Consider the following 20,300-nt stretch of genomic DNA (forward strand, 5'->3'; position numbering starts at 1 on the left):
ACATCCCCTTCCCTCTTCCTCATCAAATCTAGTTTAAAACTCTGCTAAATGTACCAGTGTTCAGACTTCTGTGTATAAAGTGCCTGGCTCAGGGATTTGGAGTGCCTGAGATTCAATAAAGAATAGCAATCTCATTGCAGGATATAAGCAATTCATTTATTTGTTATGGTTAGAATTTCCCATGGCCCTGCTTAATCACCTCATCAGTCATGAAGTGATCAATGGCAAGTGAAAATAGATTATGTGCCAAGTCAACCCAATAGAACTCAGAGAATGACATTTTTAGCTCTGTGATAGTGTTAGTCTGAAGTCAGACTATGGTGAATATTTTTACGGAAAAAAGGGAGTGAAAGTAAGACATAACATAACTCTTACTTTTATACAGTTGCTGTTTAGTCAGTGGTATGGAATTTTTAAAGGCTTAAAATTAGTTTAAGTGTAAGGAATTAAAATATTTTGATAAATAATTGCTGCTTTTCCTTATCTAGATAAATGGCCAAATCCTTTATGGAAGGACTCATCAGAATGCTTCTTCAATAATCAAATGCGCACCATCTAAAGTTAAAGTAATCTTTATCAGGTAAGTTCTGGTAAAGATTTGGCTGAAAAGGTTTAATTTTTAATGTTCTCAAGTTTCACATAATGTTTGTTATTTTTACTTTTGATAACATAGATGTGCTTTTGAAGACAATCTTACTACTTGTTAAATATGTCTTGCAGTTTTCTGTTTTGATATTTGTATTGTGAATGCCAGAAATTAAGAACCAAACTTAAACTTGTCCTAAGAAATACAGGGCGGTACTATTGCCTTCTTATTACATTCTTTAACGGAATATATTGCAGAAACAAGGATGCAGTAAATCAAATGGCTGTTTGCCCTGCAAAGTCAGTAGAGGCTTCACAGTGTACTTCAGGGACGCTTCAACATCAAGAGGTAAAGTCAATATTTATTTTTCATATTTGACCAAAATGCTAACATTGTTCTGGAAAAAGGAGGATCCTGTCTGCTTAGTAAATACAGTAAAAGAAAAGAAACTCATAGAAAAACAACTGAGATTTTAGTAAAGTTGCTAAATTTAGTACAGTTGTCATCGATTTTGTTTCATTTTATATTCCTCTATACTATGAAGTAAGTTTAATATTCCCATCAATAGAGTTAGAAGTTTAGGTGAAACTAGAAAATGAGCAGGCTCACTTTAAATATTTGCGCACTACTTTGTTTTGGTGCAAAATGTTGGATATAGTCACTTACAGTTGCATTTTATTTTTCTCTTAGATTGACATCAGTGTTGCAAACCCAAGTGCATTTTCTGACTTAAGTTCATGTAAAAACATTCAGTATGTGGAACTTCCTAAGGTGTGTACTGAATTTACATCAGTCAACAGCCATTCAATTTTGTAATGCTGTCCCTCTTACACCAAACAGACTCTTAGTTACTTGAAGTTGGAAAAGAGATTTCTAGAGATCTCCTCTTCCTGTTTGGGAATGGATCTCAAAGTTTTCCTCACAGAAAGTCTGTTTTTAATTTGCTAATTGCTTTGTGTCTCTGGAAGAAGTATTCTCTTGTTCTATTTGCCCAACTTCTTATAACCATCTCTACTGATGGTTCCTCAGGTGAAATCAATGCCCTAATTATTCAAAGTAAAAAGTGAATAACAGTTTACCTTGTAGATTTCAAAGGAATGGATTTGAATTTAGAAGTGTTTCAGATTTATCTTGGTAGTCAGTATACTGTTTGTTTGGCAGAATCTGTTCCAGAAATAGTTTAAAACAAAAGTATTGATGCATTGTGAAACCTCAGACTTGGTATGTCAGCAGGCTTCACTAGTCTTTAGTGATTGTATTCTAACATTTTGATGTCGCAGTATTTAACCATTTGCATTTTCTGTTTGCCCCAGGATCAAGGAGGCTTTGGAATTGCCATTAGTGAAGAAGACACAGCTAATGGAGTAGTTATTAAAAGCTTAACAGATCATGGTGCAGCTGCAAAGGTGTGAGAATATTTAAAATCTAATTAGGGAATGAAGAATGTTTTTTGGAGTAGCATCATAGTTCATATTTTTTATTTTATGTTTTTCCAGGATGGACGTATCAAAGTTGGAGATGTGATTCTGGCAGTGGATGACGAAATTGTTGTGGGATATCCTGTAGAAAAGGTGCTTCTGAAGTGTCAGGAATGTTACAGAAAGCACACTGTTTAATGTAGGAGATGATTGTGTCTTAAACTAGTGAGGTTCTCTTGACTATACTTAATTTTCAAACCTGACTAAAAAACCCAAAGATCTGCAGACATTGTCTGGATAAGGAAACTACTGCGAAATAACCTAAAGCCTAATAAATTTATAGGTCAACTGTTATTTTATACTACATGAATCCTCCTATCTCTGCTTCGAATGTGATTTTATTTTCCCTGTGGTTCAGATCTGATGACTGAGAGACACTTAGTAGTGTGATAAAAGCCATGAACTATTGCTCAATAATGACTCTGCATAGCTAGTCCACTTTAAAGGTGTTAGAACCAGTAAAACTAATGTGTGTAAATTTGCATGAGTGAGTTGTTTCAGTGGTAAATCAAGTCATAAACTGTACTTGTCCATGGGAACTGTCTTAGTAACAGTCTCATTATATTCCAAGCATAGTATTTCAAACCTTTGGAGAAAAATATCTCCATTCCTAAATAACAGGATTTATTTCTAGCTTCTAGCTCTGCAAACTCAATTTGGGTTCTGTAGTAAATCAAGGAGGCTGTTTTTCTAGCACCTACCTTGCTACCAAGAAAAGTGATTCTTTAGGCATGAGTAGATTACTTTCTGTTTGTTGAAGGGCAATTAGGAGAGCATCAATCTTACTCTTTGATGTGCTGCTATCTCTGAAGCAGTATATAAGTAAGAGATAGTGAAGTTGCCTGTAGGAGGTAGGGGTAGATAAGCTTTGTAAGAACAGAGATCGAGTAAGTAATTTCTGAAAATATCTCTACTGAAATGTAAAGTCTCAAGAGGATTTGGTATCTTTTCTGTAAGATGGCAGTTGATTTTGGAGGGTCTTCAGTATCTCTTTGAACTAGATTTTGCATTACACCTTGATGTCTGTCTCTCCCTTCCACAGTTCAGGTAGTATTTTCAGGTTTTTCTTCCAGAATGACAGTTGTACATTTCTTTAGTTCACTAGATATTTTGACATTGACTTCTATGAGATCAGAATTGGGCTCCACCCAGCATTAAAAGGCAATACTTCTGTTTCTCCAATAATTGCTACACAATATAGTATTTTGTCTAGAGAAACCATTGAAAGACTGCCATATTCTCATCTACTATAGTTTGGCAAAGTTTCATGGAAAAAGTTTTCTTAGAAAAAACATCAATATTTATGTTTGTTCCTTATGAGAAAACCTGCAAGAATGTGACAAGTAGCTCCAGTTTGCAGAACTGTTATTCTACTTTATTTTTGGTTTGCAACTGAACGATCCAGTTACAGTTTTCATAGGCTTTTCTCTTTATCATTCAGTTTATTAGTCTCCTGAAGACATCCAAATCTGTGGTAAGGCTTACAATCAACCCAGCAGAGACAGATAACCTGACTACAGCACCAGCCCTTCCCAGCACCGTCCCAGCAGAGAAGAAGAATATGCAACCACCAGCAGCTGTCCCGACTTCCAGCTCACCGGAACCAGAAGCAATCAAAAGTAATGTTTTCCTTGTGTGTCTGTATTCCTATGAGTGTCTGTATTACAACTAGGGTTGTAATATAAAAACAAAGACCCAGCTTGTAAATTTTTCCTTTTTGTGTGCACTGAGTTGGCTTCTGCATTTTCTAATATTTCCAGATTACATATTCATATATGTATAAATAAAGCATTGTACCCCCATACTGAAGACCTACCTCTTGGCTTCCTGTTGTAGAGGCAGGAGGATAAAAGGATTTTCTCCTCCATCTCAGATATGCAGCAGGTGCCTCTGTCATGGTTGTCTAGAACTAAGTGAAAGGCATTCCTTTAGGTGAGGGAGAAAAGACACGTCAATTTTTGTGGAAAAAGAGGATGGTTGCGAATGTCTTGCCATTTATGACTAGTCACATTTGGCTCTTCTCCTTCAGAGTGGAAAGTCAAGATGTTTCTGATGGGCGATAGTCACTGGTTAAGCAAGACACTTCTAAGTTAATAATAATTCAAGTAATGCACACATCGTATAGATGTTTAAATTAAGTTCTATCCTATAAGAATATGTTGTGTAGAATATCGTCTTTTCTGTCCAGGCTATGATCCAGGCTATAATATGCTTCATGGCATAAAAGCTACAGGAGGCATGGCAAATAAAACTATAGGATAGTACTTCTCTGAGGAGGAGGAGAATTGGGAGCATCATTCTCTGTGGATCAGCTGTTCAGTTACTGCTATACAGCTGTCAGTGAACTCTGAAAAATGCTGACTTTGCCAATACTGAACCCTGTTACTGTAACCAGGATGTTTCATTGTTGTTTTAGACACAAGCAGGTCTTCAACTCCAGCCATGTTAACCTCTGACCCAGCTACTTGTCCCATCATTCCTGGATGTGAAACAACCATTGATATCTCCAAAGGAAGGACTGGTCTTGGTCTGAGCATTGTTGGAGGAGCAGACACTTTGCTGGTTGGTTGGTTGGAAAAATATGTGTCACTCATGTGAAATAACAGTAATGAAAATAAAGTCTGATAGAAGAGATTTTTTGTCATTTATTTCTAAAGCATTTATAGAAAGACGCAAAAGAAACAAAAATAAGAAAAAAGCCTTTTCTAAAATTAATAGTAAAAATGAGCTTCGTAAATATTTTGGTAATTTTTTCATCATGCATCTGCCTTTCATTCCATCTGACTTTTCACTGATGAATTATAGTAGCAATTTTCAGTTACTTTTGGTTCAAAATGGTGGCTGTTCCTTCAACATGAAATTTTGGTGTTTTTGTTGTCAGGGAGCAATCATTATCCATGAGGTATATGAAGAAGGAGCAGCATCTAAAGATGGACGACTGTGGGCTGGTGATCAGATACTAGAGGCATGGTGATTTCTTTGGTTGTTTTTGTTTTCATTGCTGGCTAAGCTTTTTGTATTTGTCTGCTGGAAGATGCTACACAATTTGCCATTGTACACTTTCATTGCAGGTGAATGGAATTGACCTCAGGAATGCCACGCATGATGAGGCCATTAATGTCCTCCGTCAGACACCCCAAAAAGTTCGCCTGACTGTCTACAGAGATGAAGCCCAGTACAAGGAGGAAGACATGTATGATGTGCTGAATATAGAGCTCCATAAGAAGCCTGGTAAAGGCCTTGGACTGAGTATTGTTGGGAAAAGGTATGTAATGTACCTGGAGATTCAGTGTCTGGAACTTGCTTATCATGTTTCTTTGTGGTCTGGTGCTCAGATCCTGTGGGCTTGAAGGCCATACATCTTATTTTTATGCTTAAGCTAACCAGTCTTCCCTAGAGGAACTAAGCCAACAGAAAAATGAGACAGTGTTTATTTGTGTTCCCAATAGCAAGCCATAAACATTGCTATGAAACAATACTTTAATGTAAAATTCATGTCATTTGCAGAAATGACACAGGTGTGTTTGTGTCAGACATCGTCAAAGGAGGAATAGCAGATACAGATGGGAGGTTGATGCAAGGAGACCAGATATTGACAGTGAATGGAGAAGATGTCCGAAATGCTAACCAGGAGGCCGTTGCAGCTTTGCTAAAGGTATTGGGAAAAGAGAAGATGGCTAAGAGTGAAAAATTGAGATCCAGGTTTTTTGAAAGCTTTAACTTTATTCAGACTGAGATCAGGCTGTTACTGAGATGTCAGTGAGATGACTTGGGGACCCAAATTTAAGCTTCCTGAAATCTAGAGCGCGCAGATTTTGATACTTTGCCTGATAAAACTGGGAGTAGTGGTGGTGCAGAAAGCCATATATTTATGAACATGGGGCTGATAGACGTCCTCCTTTATAGAATATCATTATCTAGAACAACCAAAACCTTAACACTGTATTCTGTTGAACACACTGATAGCTGATTAACTGTTTTGCATTTTCAGAAAGATATGCAGAATTTGAATGATGGAGAATTCAGCAGAGTAGCTGTGCTAGAAATGACTACTTTCATAGTTTGTTTACAAGGCCCTGTAGTGACAGGACAAGAGGATGTGGTTTTAAACCAAAATAGTAAGTTTAATTTTGTTAGGCAGAAATTCTTTAATAAAAGAAATGAGGAGGGGGATGAAATGAGGATGGTGAGGCACTGGAATGGGATGTCCAGAGGAGGTGTGGATGCCCTGTCCCTGGAAGTGTACAGGGCCAGGTTGGATGGGGCTCTGAGTAACCTGGTCTACTAGGAGACATTAATCTTTTTTTTTATTGTGTATGTCTTGTGCCACCTTACATCCATTAAATTGTACAATGCATTTTTCAGTTACCAGGCATTCAGTATCAGAAACTGCTTTCTCAGGGTTTGCTGAAGTAACTACCTGCAGCTCTTGGAGCGCCAGCCTATTCTTGATATTTTTTTTTCTGATGTCCTTCCCCTATTTGCAAATCAGAATGAAGTCAGATATACAATATTTCCTGTAGTCTGCCAAGAAATCCACTTGGTTAACCACCTTGTCTGTTTGTCAGTCCAGAGTTTTGAGACGTGCTGCATGGTAAGGATTCCACTGAGTCAGCATTTTCAATGGAAAACTGTTTCCCTGGAAAAAAATTAACAGATGCTAGTTGTAGCTGTCTCTTAGATACCTAGGCACATGGTCATGCTTCTTAACACTCAGATTCAAAGGTATATTATTTCAGATCTTCAACATGTCCATGAGATTTTGGATTTACTGGGGAGCAGGGGTCCTAGGGGAGAGCAGTGGTCAGAAAGGGAGATAGGAGGACTTCGGTATTTTCAATCTGTGCCCGTTAGTGTGAACAGGATCTATGTTGTGACACTGAACTTGTTAGTATACTCTTATTTGGTTATAGTACTTTTCCCTTCTTACATGATAGTTTTTTATTTAAGAATACAGCATTTCTTCTTCATATGCTGTACCTCTCCTCTGAATAAAAATGCCTTTACATGTTGGAAATTTGTTTCATTTTGACAAGCATGTTGGAGTATCTAATTGATTCCACTTACCATTCATATATTCAAGTTTTAAGTACTTCATCATTGCTCAGTAGTACTTGTAGTTAATTGTCATAGCCCTGAGGAATGGGCTTTTAAAATACCTTAGACATATTATTGTTAATAACTGTTTTGTTCATGTAGTATAAGTGGAATAAAACATGGTCACTCACATGTAGGCAGTCACTGTTTCCTATTCAGGTGTCCATTAGGTTTTCATTCGTGAGAGTAGGATCTAGAGTGAATTGTCAGCTTTTCCCCTCACTTAACTGGATCTATCAAATGGGAGAATTTAGGAAGAGGGAGAAAGGTGTAGTAAAACTAAATGGAAATTGATTTATTCAGGAGTCCCATTGGAAAGTATTATCTCCTACTTTTACACAATTCTAAAATCTCATTTGTGGGTTTGTGTATTCGTGAGGATGTGGTAATTTTAGGTACATATTTCCTCAATTTTCCGCTTCAAATAAGAGTTGTCCATATGGTTTAATGTGACTAAATTCATACAAGCAGAGAAGAATGGTTTTGCCTGAGCTTTGATCAAGTCTTTTCCAGGACACTGAGAAATCAACATTATTTATAAAATGAAAAGCAATTTAGTAATAAATCTTTTTCAGTGTCATTCCTAAGAGAATAGCAACAGGATATGAGGTATTGAAACTTTGTTTGAATGGATATGTCTGGTTGGTTTTGATATATTGGCCTAGTACTATGGATTTTTCTGACAAATGCATGAATCTCTTTTAGGATAATAAACTTAATACATAGCAAATAAAGGCAACCTCATGTATTATTAAATTATTTGAATGCAGAGGTTTCTGCTTACAACTTCCCAGTGAAAGAAAAAAAATCAAAATAACAGCAAAACTGAAATTTCTATATTAATACATTGCAGATCGATGCCTTCTCTTGACACTACTTGTATTATGTGGAAAGTCTAATTTTCTTAGCCTTGCGGTAATAACTTTTCTGTTTTTTCAAAATTATGTCTTGATTTTGAAATATTTAATTGTAGGGTGAATTTTCTTCTGAGACATGCATTTTATGTAGATGTGTGAATACTCAATAAAGTAGTTAAAATCTTAAAGGCTAGTGAAAGGACTTTCCAATGTGTAGTCAATCCATATCACCCAGCTTATTGCTGGGAGTCAGATGCAGAAAATTCACTTAAACTACAGATGTTTAGGAAATTTTCTGCCCCAGATTTCTTAGTTATATTGGTGTCTATCCAGAGTAACAGATAATTTCAAAAGTTAGAGAGAGATGAGTAACTTCCAGTTCAATTACCATGTTCTCAGTCATATTAAGATAAATAATGATTAAGACTTTGATGTGTTGCAATGGTTTTAGTTTTTATTGTAAAAATTATATGTTGACATAGCAGTTCAGAAGCTATTCCTTATTAAGTGCAATGTAATAGAATTATTACTTACTCTTGTGTGATTTTCATGTCTGCATTGTAATACTGATTAATCCAGTATTAAAAAGTATCCTGCTTAGTATTGAGTACCTTGGTGTGCTTTGTGTGTGTCACTGGTCCTGCCATGAACTCTGTCTGAAAGTGCTCATTTCAGGATTGTTAGTCCATGGGGTTTTTTTCCATCTGTCCATGTGTATTTTTTTCTTCCTCCACTTTCTAGAAAGTCACTTAAATATTTTAGTTTTTAATCTTGTAGACAGGAGAGGTATGTTACAAGTAGCTGTTTCTTTAGTGTTCCTTAGGTACAGTAAGACTAGAAGTTGGAAGAATAAAAGCTGGGCCATTTCACTCTGAAAGGAGAACATCCCAGAGCAGCCAGGTATGTAACTATAAAACTGGTTAATTTAGGAGAAATAATGTTAAATAATGAAAGAATAAATACAATAAATAATGAAAGAATAAAGAATAAAATAAATAAAAAATAGTGTTAAATAGAAAGATCGGTTCTATGATGACAATTATTTTTCACATGCCTGATCTGAGATGGAAAAATTTTGCAGCTCTTCAGTAGCCATTTTATGTTCAGTTTAGCAAGTTGTATCTGTTATAGACAAGATCCAGCCAAAAATATAATCCAGAAATGACTTTGCTCCAGAGTCCAGCTTGGAAGCATAAAGAACTCCAGTTCTCATCAATACCAGAAGAATTTAGAATCAACTTTAAACCTGTCTGAATAGTTGGCATGCAGTAGAGTATTGCTTCACTAAGCTTGGGGAATTTCTCCATTCTTTGCATGTCCTTACTGTAATCTTGTCTGCCAGAAGCAGGAAACCTGTGCTCTTTCCACCAGACTTCTCTTATTTATTTTATTGTTGGTCTGATGGTGAATTGTTACAATCTCAAATCAATTTCTGTATTTGAAATCATCTTCCATGGCATAACAGCTTGCACTGTAATTCTATCCAGTAGGAGCTTTGCTTCTGAAAGCTCACAAATTACCTTAATAACTTCCCTTGGTTGTGAACTGGGGATGAAAATTATCAAGTATTAAATATAAATAGTTTTAAGTCATAATTAAAATTCAAGTGAGCAGTTTAGATAAGACTGACATTTTAGGCTGTCTTCAGAAGTAGTATTGCTAAATAGCCTGAAAATGTGCAGAGTCTGGCTGATCTTATTCTAAGATGAAGTTCACAATGTTGAATGTTTTGAAAAGTGTGTCACAGTCAGTGGACTATTCTTACTACGATCCATGTTGTTCCTTTACTTGCCCTTCAAGTGTAATGAAAATCATCCTGGAAATTGTGCAGGTCAAGTTGAGTGGAGAGCCTAATCTTAGTTGCAGCTGGTGCAGTAGCTGAACATTTGAGAGCCCACATGGGGATGTACTGATATCTGTCTTTTGTATTCTGTCCTTACTGTGGTACTTGTAGCTAACTTGCAGTAGAAGATCTCTATAAGGTGAGAGAAGGTTCAAATACCAGGACCTTGTTGGCCCTCAGAAGAAACACTTCAAAGATTTGCATGGGGTTGTAGAGATACAATCTCTGTTGGTCTGATGATGTTTCAAAAAAAAGCTATCTACAATGACCAAAAAATTTATGGAGTTCTCTGACTCAGTTTTAACTGGGCACAGAAAAAATAAAATACTGCAGAAAATAAAATTAATACAGTGAGTTACAGTTTTACATTAAGTAGCTGGGTCAGTGAAGCTCGTCTCTAATCCCACTCTAACATTGTGTGTAGGTCAGTGAAGGAAGTGGAAGTCTCTCATCATTCAGTTTCCCAGTGTCTGGGTCTGGTGCACCTGAGGTCTTTGAAAGTGGCCTAAAGAGACATACCAGTAAGTTGGAGAGTTTTTTGGTGCTTTCAGTATTTTTTATGTGTGAATTGGTAGCTGAGATCTTTCTGTTAAAATGTTACAACTATGTGATGTGATGCTTAAATTTAGAACAAAGTTGTTTCTGATAATAGTATTGCTAGAAAATAATGATTTTTTTCTATTCCATTTGAGCTTAGCAGTCTTATTCCAAAAATTATTTAATTGGAGAAGATGATTGATTCTTTCACCTACTCTAAAAGTATTTCAATCCAATTATTGTAATGATGGTCACTATCGAAATCAGATTAAAATGTATATAACAAACAAGCAGAAAGTTAGAATCATCATAGTGATTTGGATGACTTTATTGAAAAAGTTTTTTAGTAATGCTTGTTTAACTTTTTTTTAATTTATCTTAATTTATTTGACAGCAGCTTCTGAAATACTGGGACTAAGAACAGTTGAAATAAAAAAGGTAAGTTGTAGCATGCAGTGGCATATATCAGGAATAGGTTGTAGATGTTTTCGATAGGTGTCTTTACATAATGAAATAAGTCTAGGCCTATTCATTGTTTTAGGAAAGGAACAGGACTTTAATTTTCTTTTCAGTTTTGGACTGTACAATCTGCACAGCCTATATTTTTATGATACCATAAGTGTGACTTATGGTATCATGTTTTGTGAGTTGTGTTGAAAGTAAAAGAAGGAAGAGATACTGGGACCTAGTTTTATTGTTACCAGATGGAGTTAAATGCAGACTCTGTTGTGGTAAAGTCAGGGGAATTGTACCAAAGTTGGAAGACTGTTTTTTGGTATTTGATATTTTTCTTCACACATATTTTTAATTAGTAGGATCTTGCATGACAGCTGCCAGGTTTTCAAGTGTGAACTTCAGTCACCTTCATTATGCATGTGTGCTTAGTCACAAACTGCATCTTGTTTTCCAAAATATTTATATGTTTTTTCTTGGCATCTAGTTCACTTGATTACATGGATTGTATTCAGCCATTCTTTTAACAGTAGAATCTGCAAATAGCAGTTTGCAATAGCAATTTTCACACTGAGGTATTTGGGTGTGGTACAATGGTAAGCAGCTGGTTTTGCCCTTCAACATTTGGGCACTAGGGGGAGCATAAAGATTAATTCTAGTCTTCAGGAGATTCATGACAGGATATTCATATAGACAGTACTAAGGACAGCAATCCCATCTCATTGGTTTTCCTTGCTCTGACCTCTGTGCTGACATTAAGAGTCAGGTACTGAATTCTGTAATTATTTAGTTTGGTTAAGATAAAACACACAACTAAATCAGTAAATTTTCTCCTACCACTGAGAAAAAGAAACATCCATTCTGGTCTCTCTGCTTTCTTGAGGTAATGCAAAGTGTATAAGCTTAAAAACTGACTTGACACAGAAATTCTAATCTTCATAAAATAGGGAGTTTAGCCATCTTTTGAGGTAAGCCTGCCATTCTCTGTGCTTTTCTTTCCAGAAAAATCTAATCTTTTTTTTTTTTTTCATTACTATAACAGAACCCTACAGATTCACTAGGCGTGAGCATTGCTGGAGGTGTAGGAAGTCCTCTTGGAGATGTTCCTATATTCATTGCCATGATGCACCCAAATGGAGTTGCAGCTCAGACTCAGAAATTAAGAGTAAGTTAATTATTAAGAAGGCTGTAAAGATTGCATGGGTAATGTGATTACTCTAGACAGGCAATAAACTAGCAGTTCAGTGATACAGTCATAAGTGCTTCTGGCCGTGGAAAGAATTCTTGCTGTTTGGATTGGTGAAAAAGGATCTCAGATTGGTAGCATGGGAAAGTGTAATTGCTGACATGTGCTAACTTAAGAAAGGAGGTCCTACAGTAATCTTGGATCTTAGAGTTAGGCAGCTTGTGAAAATTAAAAGCATAGAAAGTGGTTCAGAAGGATGTGTTCTATAAAAAAGTGCCATTGCTGAGTGTAGTGATCATTCCTGCAAATGTAGGTGTGCAGTCTGTTTTATCTCATGTTTCCTATGCTTAGGATAGAGAGAGTACATTTTAGGCTCTGAGTTAGAGTGGGAGATTTTTAAGCTGTACTTAAATGTGTGCTGTATCCAATCTGCATCAAAAGTGGTTGAATTTGACTCAGGTTTCTTAGAAAATGTTATTTCAAGATGAAGTCAGACAAAATCTCTGATGATAATTTGCTGCATCAGTCTGCCTGTCTTCAGGTGACATGCAAAATGCATCTCTGTTTTTTAACATACATTTCTGGAGTTTTAGGATCAGTTCTGTAAAGCATCAGTACTTTTCACACTGATGACACTAAACCGGTGTAATTTGCTAATTCTAATGTTGAATTACCTGCCTTCATACTGGGCCATTTCGTAGTTCTGCTGTTGTTGGAAGTGACAAATAAATCTACGTAACTAAGCTAGATTATCTACATTTTCTTCTGTAGGTTGGGGACAGGATTGTTAGCATCTGTGGAACATCTACTGAGGGCATGACTCATTCCCAAGCTGTTAATATCTTAAAAAATGCTTCAGGCACTATTGAGTTACAGGTAAAAAATCTTCAGTGACATTTTGAATATTTTCTGAGTACTGTTTTGCCAGCTGCTACATTGAGCTATTTTAGTGTCAGTATTCTTATGCCACTGATTTTCCAACCTTTATTCCTAGGTTGTAGCTGGAGGAGAAGTGAGTGTCATAACTGGTCAGCAGCAGGATCCACCTACACCCAGTCTTTCGTTTTCAGGACTAACTTCAACTGGCATTTTTCAGGATGATTTAGGGTCAGTAACTATAGAATGTACAGCCTCTGTAGCCTGTTACTTTAGATGATAATCAACCTATAAACCTTACAAATTCTACCTAATAGTGGGTGACATTTTTGGCTTAATCATGATTAACATATTTGGTATACATAAGACCTGTGGGCCATAGGTCCTCTTCTGTGTTTTTCATTATGCAATTTGCTATCCTGCAAATTTTTTTGACTCTCTGTAGACTTGTTATGTGATCTGATTTCTTCTACAGCCTCTATTGTTTCACGGAGGCTGGGTAGCTAGGATTAATTGATACAACCAGAAATTCTCTTTCCACTGTGTTTCTGTGTTGTGCTCACTAGTGCTGGGCAGTCAGGAGTGTCAGATGTTTCTGGTGTACAAGGTATACTGCTTCTGGTGCATTATTATGCAAGGTGCATTATTCTGCAAGGTGCATTATGTAAACAGATTTTGTGTCAAACTCTGTCATAAATCTGAGGCATTTTTTCTTTTAGGAAAGGGGAAAGAGAAGAAGTATTCTTTAGCCACACATACCTACTTTGAAAAGTAGAATTCCAAAATTTCTTACTATCAAAATATATGTGGGGAAATACACCCATAAATGATCTATATAATAAACACATATATACAAATACACAGTTGTCTATTAGGAGAGGAGCAATTCAACCGTAATAGCATAAGCTATTTGATCTTGTTTTAGACTTTACAGGCTTTTTAAAGTAGATGTTAGGGAATCTGGAGATACTGGTAATAACTCTCTAGTTCACTAGTAACCACTATTGGTGGGACATAGCAGCCATAACTATGCCCTGAGCTGTGTATTTGAAATATCCACTTTTGTATAATAATATGGGCATTAGGTAGTTTGCAGAGTTTTACATTAACTGCAATAGCCAGTTCTTTATAACAAAAATATTTGTAGTTGTAGTGGAAAGAAAAATATATTGGTTAGCTTAAAGGAGTAATGGTTTTTTGTTGAATATTCTATGTGTTAAATCTGAAGTTCAGACAAAATACTCTTTTCCCTTTTCTTAGACCTCCTCAGTACAAGACCATTACTCTGGACAGAGGACCAGACGGCCTTGGCTTTAGTATTGTGGGTGGCTATGGCAGTCCCCATGGAGACTTACCCATTTATGTGAAGACAGTGTTTGCTAAGGTAGGTGGAAATTTGTCCCATTAAACCATTTATGAGTTCACTGCAGTTACTGTTCTAAATCTTGGCCTGGGTTTGCAATCAAAAGAATGTTACAGTTTCTCACAGCTTTTCCTCTTTAGTGCAAAGGCTGATCAAAATGTGCTTGCAGCATTTGATGGCTATAGTCTTCAAAAGATTGAGAATTCCCAAATATACATGATTCAGCCTATCAGCAGAGTCTTGTCCACCTGTCAAGACTTGAATTGTGCAATACTTAGAGGACAAAAAGCTCCCTTGCCTTATATTTAGAGTGTGTTTACTTCAGGTAGTAGAGGGAAGTGTTTTACTGAACTCAGACTGGACCTTCAGAGAAGTTCAGATGCTGACCTGGATTTGATAATTTGGATGGCTCTGGTAAACAACAGAGATTCAGTATAAACTGGAATCACGAATGCTAAATTTTTGAGGTATATCAAACTATAAACATGTCTTCTGCACCACATGGTGAAAAGTTCTGCAGGTCTTGAAAAGGTTACTTCTGTAATACTAGGGTTTAAATCTTACACTAGCTGGAAAAACAGGGTTGAGGGAACCAAACAATAATGTAGTTCCAATTTCTAGATGTGGAACTTAGACTAGGCAGGGTGTACTGCAAAATTAGCAGTCTTCTCAGCAATTGGTTCTATCTGTATCCCTGAAAACGAAAAATGTTGCAGGACTGTTTTCAGGACTGTGTGTCAGGGAGAAAAAGAAATGCGTGAGTCTGTAGTCACTTGTTTTATCATTCCAGGGTGCAGCAGCAGAAGATGGACGCCTCAAGAGGGGAGATCAAATCATTGCTGTAAATGGGCAGAGTTTAGAAGGGGTGACCCACGAGGAAGCAGTTGCTATTCTGAAAAGGACAAAAGGAACAGTCACTTTGACTGTGTTGTCATGAACTGGCTGCCTGGCAGGCTAGGGTCAATAAGACAAAATTGTTTACTTTCCACGTAGTACAGAGAATGGAAATGTTTGGGTCGTCTTCTTGCTCTTTCAGCTTCACAGGACTGTGTTACAACACTGAAGAAAAATAACGTTTAACCATATTTTTGTATACATTAGAAGTACTTCTCTTCCTGTCAAACCACTGGAATGAAATTATGTTGACAATGGAAATGTGGATATTTTTCCTATTAGTAATTCACCACCAAAAAAAATGTTGCCATTAATAACCACACAAGAAAACTGAAAATGTTTTGGGAAGAGACTTTGCATATTTGAATAATGTTGGAAAAATGATAAATTCACCAAGTCAGCATGGAGGTTGCAGGGGTAGCAGTAGTCAGAAAACAGGAATAAGGTTATTGAAGAAAGAAAATATTACTAAATCAGAGATTTGGAAGATAAGGGGAAATGTATGTAATCTGGAGGCAGATGGTTAATAGGCTAGATGGTTCTTTGGAACTAGACGATTTTTAGGGTTCCTTTCAACCCAGACTGTCTAATGACCATATTATTTCACAATGCTCAAAAGGAGAAACTAGTTTGGTGACCTGGGTGGACTTTTTTGCTTGCCTTTTTGTGCGTTTAAATTTTTCTGTCATGGTGTATCTGAAAAAAAAAAAAAGAACACTGTGTTTTACTCAGCTTAGGTTTGAGGGTTTCATTATTTTGGTGTCAGGGGGGTGTGTTGGTGGTGGTGATGGTGGTTTTGTTTTTTGCTTGTTTGTTTTGTTTGTGGGTTTTGTGGGACTTGTGGTCAGGGCTGAAAAACCCATTACTAGTGGAAACTTCCTGGTGATTAAGAATGCCCAGCAACTGCAGTATTAGAAGAACTATATTTTTAAAGTAGGAATATTTTATAGTCCTTATGAGTGAAAACAAATTTTCTAATATGAAGTGTCTGTGAGCAAAGGTTGTCCTCTTCCAATGTGCAACACCATGTACAGGGTCAGTGCAGACATTTCTGCAAGCTGTTTGCTTCAGAGCCTTGAACAAACCTCTCAGAGCAGCTCTGCTTAGCTGCCAGCAGATGTCTGGATATTGCCAGTGTGGAAGGAGTTGACATTAATGGTGTTGCTGCCATTATCACTAGCAGCAAGGTAGAATCCTCCTTGAACTGAGGAGGCATACAGCCAGTAGTCATGAGTTGAGATTGGGTGAAGACCTGAAAATCCCTCACAGTTGAGGTGAGTTGTAAGATGGTAGTGAGGGTTTGCACCAGTAATAAGCAGAAGAGGAGCTTTGACAGCTACAACTATTATTTTGGGGATATTAATTTTAGAGGCACAGATAAAAGCATCTAGTAAGTACAATGCAACTGTGGAGCTTTCTTTGATCAGCAGCAGGGTCAATAAATGCATCACTTTCTCATTACTTAAACTTTATCTAAAAACTGCACTCAGTGAAACACTTAGCTGATTGTAACCTGCCTGCTCTTGCCTGCCATGCTCTTAGGAATCTGGCAGATAAAGCATGCTCCTCCCATGATTTATTTTCCTGCAGAAAAATTTAGCTGAGGCTTTTGAGAGAGGAAGATGCTAGTCAAACTAGTATGCTATTTAGCAGGAGGATGCTTTGTGTTAATTAGCAAAAATGGAATTTTAGCTAGAAGGCCATTATTTCAACTATCACGTATGAGAAATATGAACTGAAAATGCAGGCAATGGTCAGGCCATTATTAGGGGATAATACAAAAGACTAGCATTTATTTTAGTGGGTCACAAAAGCAGTATTAGGAGTGTCTGTCAAAGAGTATTAACAAATTGATTGCTATGTGTAAGTGAATTAACAAAAAAATCCCGTTCTTTGTCTTTTTAACTATTCTAGAAGTTACATTGTGGTAGGCTATGATGCAATAAACTAGATGGTACCATTGCTGGATGCTGCTGTTACTAAATTGCTTTTGTACTTATTCCTTGCATAGAGTGAGAAATGCCTACATTAGAGTATGTAAAGTCACTTTAAATAGTATCTATATTTGTTACAGAAGTAGTGTACAGCTATTTTGTTACTGCTCTTGTGTCACAATGGGGGATTTAAATTAATAAATTTCAAACTGTCATGATGAAGTGAAGCTGTGGATTTGTTACTAGTTGCTTTATAATAGCATGCTTGCATTATTCATTCTGCTGCAAAAGATGAATTCAAAACAATTTAATAGTTGAAAAAAGGCATTACTCTTGATGTAAACCTTAAAGCATCTTCTAAAAATTGATTTTTTCTTTAAAGATGTTATCTTCACTTGCAAACTCTTAGCAAATTCATGAAACTATGAAGCTGTCTTGCTTATGTGTAACAGAGCGTTAATCATTGTTAAAAAAACCGTTCTTTCAGGCATGGGATGTGCCATGAGGGACAAAAATAGTGGGCCATGAAGCCTGGGGCTCAGAATGGGCTCTCCCCCAAGCCCCTTGCCAGGAAATTGTTGCATGACCACTGCTTAGTGGCTACCATGCCCTGGACCATGTAGTAATAGACTTTTCAGGCTTAGAATGTTTGGTTTTCCTTACATTTTGTGTTCAATGCAACTTTCCAGTCAGAGAAGTTAGTCCTCTAAGGTGCTAGGTACTGTGGGCCAGTTCTGCCAAGTTTTATGGTTTTGGTTACATTTTTTCCATGTTACTGTGTTACAGGTTTGGAAGGGTCTGGCATCTTAAAGGCCCCATCCCACTGTCTGGGCAGATATCCAGCCCTTTATTTAACTCTCAATTATGTATTGCTGAGGGGTAATCAGAGTGGTATTAATGAAAAGCTCTTTAATTTTAGAGTGGTATTAATGAAAGGGACTGTCACTTTTTGAAAGCATGGGTCTGAACAAAGGACAGCTGATTCATAGGAATGCACATATTTCATTTCTTAACAGTGAGCAGGTATTGTTGGCATGGCTGCTTTTCTGTTCATTCTTCTGTTAGATTTTATTTCTGGCTTAGCTTTATGGTAGCAGTAGTATTGTTAATTCTCAGCTGAGAGAAGGGTTGGAATTTAATAGCTATCGCCGATCCCCTTTCCTTCGCTCTATTCAGTCTCTTTTTGTAAGAAAAAATAAAAAAGAAACTGTATATTCTGTAGACCTAAAAGAAGAAGAGAGTGGCATCCTTGTTGTTAAGTGTCAAGATGTTTTGTTTTGGTGACAGAGACTTGCAAATAATGTGGAAGTACTTAGGTCATTTAATAGTGTTTAGCAAAGAAAGCCTTACCTCAGAATGGGAGTGACACTGGAAAGGGGCATTTGTTAGATTTCTACACACACTTTTTCTTGCTTTTTAAAAACAAATAGTTTGAAGCATCTAAAATATTCCTGTGTAGAGGGCACTTCTGTTTTAAGCTCCAGCTGAAGCTACTTAGAATAAAGTTTTCACATTCTTTACAAATTGTATTAAAATGGTAAATATTTTTAATAGTAAACAGTATTTTCCTGTTTTGAATACAGGAAAATATTCAATAGCTGCAGTGTGGATTTTTCTTTTGTAACTGGTCATCATGCATGCTTCTCAACAGACATGTAGATCTTTAATATAATGTGTTTTAGTCCATCGCCCGTGTTACAGGGTAATGCATTTACTTGTGAAGTTTGGCCACCTGTTTTCATGGAAGTGGCAACCATGACAGGTAAGAAGATCCAATTCAAACATTTGAGAAGAATATACCTAGTGGAAAATGATGCCCAAGTAGATTGACGTTCCTGTGTTCTTATTCTGACATAAAATCTTCCTAAGCTTTCTACTCTCTGTGAAAATGATTGTTTGAAATGGGTAGAAAAAATGTAGATACTGCTTCTCATATCTCAGTTGAAAGGAGATTAAATTCTGGTAAAATATTAATTCTAAAAGCTGTGTATACCTGAGCTAAAAACAACAGAATTTTCCAAACTAAATTATTAGTTTGCAACTGGAGATTTTTTTGTTTAGTTACAGCAGCAAGTTGGTTTGTGAAGGTGAGCCAAGCAGGTTTTCACTTACTATTTCACTTCTGATTACTTTCTATTTGGTCCATTGTTTTCAATCTTCATATAGGTGGCTTAAATGCATAAATTACATAATTTTTTTTTTTTTATTACATCAAATGAGTGTTGGAATCACGTATAAAAACAGGTAAGTTGTTTTTGTGACTGCCAGTACTACGTTAGGTTTTTTAAGTGCTTGCAATTAGATGTCCAGGTTGTCCACAGGCAGACAAGAGAAAGCTTTTTGTCTAAGGGGGGAGGCTTTGAATTTGTTAACACTTGTTAGTATTTTCTGGTATTTCAGCCTTTGGTATTTTATTAGTTACGACTGTACTTCATTAAGTGAATTCAGTTTAATTAAAACTATGCTTTGAGTGACCAAGGTAGACGCTATACCTAAACAAGAGTGAGTGCTCTTCTCGAGTATTTCTGTGGGATGTCGGTTGACTTTTGGAGTTCTGTGCTGCACTGTTCAACAACAGTGTCAGTTTGGTGTGTTGTCATAGTGTTTTGTTCATGCTCCTCACTGTCCACAGCCACAGAATGATACCACGGCTCAAGAGAACTGAGGGCATGGCACACATTTAAATGATGCATTATCAGATTTCCACTACTGCACACCAGTTAGAGGTAAAGAAGTTTCTTGTTTGGGCAGCTCACACAAGCAATTAGGCTGAGGCACATGAAAAGTCTTTTCAGGCTGTAACTTTGAAATATCTTGTCATCACACGGATACAAAGCCACTGTGTCCAACAGTTCAAGGTTTCACATTATTGGGAATTCTACAAAAGCATTGGGAGCAGCACCTTGGGTAGTTAATAGGTAATAAGCTGTACTCTCTTTTTATGGGAATATTTATCAAAAACTGTCAAATACATATACAGTTTGTTGTGGCTGAAAAAAAATATATTTATTACTTGTTGTTAAATGTGAATGCGTCTGTTGGAAGCAGAAAACCCAGTATTGCAAATGAGAGAGGGAGAGAGAAAGAGAGAGATAGATAGATACATGATAGATAGATGATAGATAGATAGATAGATAGATAGATAGATAGATAGATAGATAGATAGATAGATAGATAGACAGATAGATAGATAGAT

The 20,300-nt window shown here is 36.6% G+C and overlaps 1 protein-coding gene across 15 annotated transcripts in view; it reads left to right on the forward strand.

The window, feature by feature from the left end:
* Positions 1-19,873, forward strand: part of MPDZ (multiple PDZ domain crumbs cell polarity complex component) — a 94,760-nt gene extending 74,887 nt beyond the window's left edge. For 11 of the 15 annotated variants that reach the window (XM_030969366.1, XM_030969363.1, XM_030969365.1 and 8 more), the window contains 18 exons: positions 489-580; positions 844-934; positions 1,277-1,357; positions 1,900-1,992; positions 2,083-2,157; positions 3,506-3,683; positions 4,481-4,626; positions 4,946-5,029; positions 5,136-5,329; positions 5,572-5,719; positions 8,832-8,918; positions 10,286-10,382; positions 10,793-10,836; positions 11,894-12,016; positions 12,809-12,913; positions 13,032-13,144; positions 14,174-14,297; positions 15,067-19,873. In XM_030969366.1, the coding sequence (XP_030825226.1) occupies positions 489-580; positions 844-934; positions 1,277-1,357; positions 1,900-1,992; positions 2,083-2,157; positions 3,506-3,683; positions 4,481-4,626; positions 4,946-5,029; positions 5,136-5,329; positions 5,572-5,719; positions 8,832-8,918; positions 10,286-10,382; positions 10,793-10,836; positions 11,894-12,016; positions 12,809-12,913; positions 13,032-13,144; positions 14,174-14,297; positions 15,067-15,213 (2,022 nt within the window). In that variant the 3' untranslated portion in view covers positions 15,214-19,873. Of the gene's footprint in view, positions 1-488; positions 581-843; positions 935-1,276; positions 1,358-1,899; positions 1,993-2,082; positions 2,158-3,505; positions 3,684-4,480; positions 4,631-4,945; positions 5,035-5,135; positions 5,330-5,571; positions 5,720-8,831; positions 8,919-10,285; positions 10,383-10,792; positions 10,837-11,893; positions 12,017-12,808; positions 12,914-13,031; positions 13,145-14,173; positions 14,298-15,066 lie in introns of those variants that run through there. The other 4 variants (XM_030969368.1, XR_004061515.1, XR_004061516.1 and 1 more) reach the window with 4 other exon arrangements.
* Positions 19,874-20,300: the final 427 nt, after the last annotated feature.

This window comes from Camarhynchus parvulus, chromosome Z (assembly GCF_901933205.1).
Source record: "Camarhynchus parvulus chromosome Z, STF_HiC, whole genome shotgun sequence".
Classification (NCBI taxonomy): Eukaryota; Metazoa; Chordata; class Aves; order Passeriformes; family Thraupidae; genus Camarhynchus; species Camarhynchus parvulus.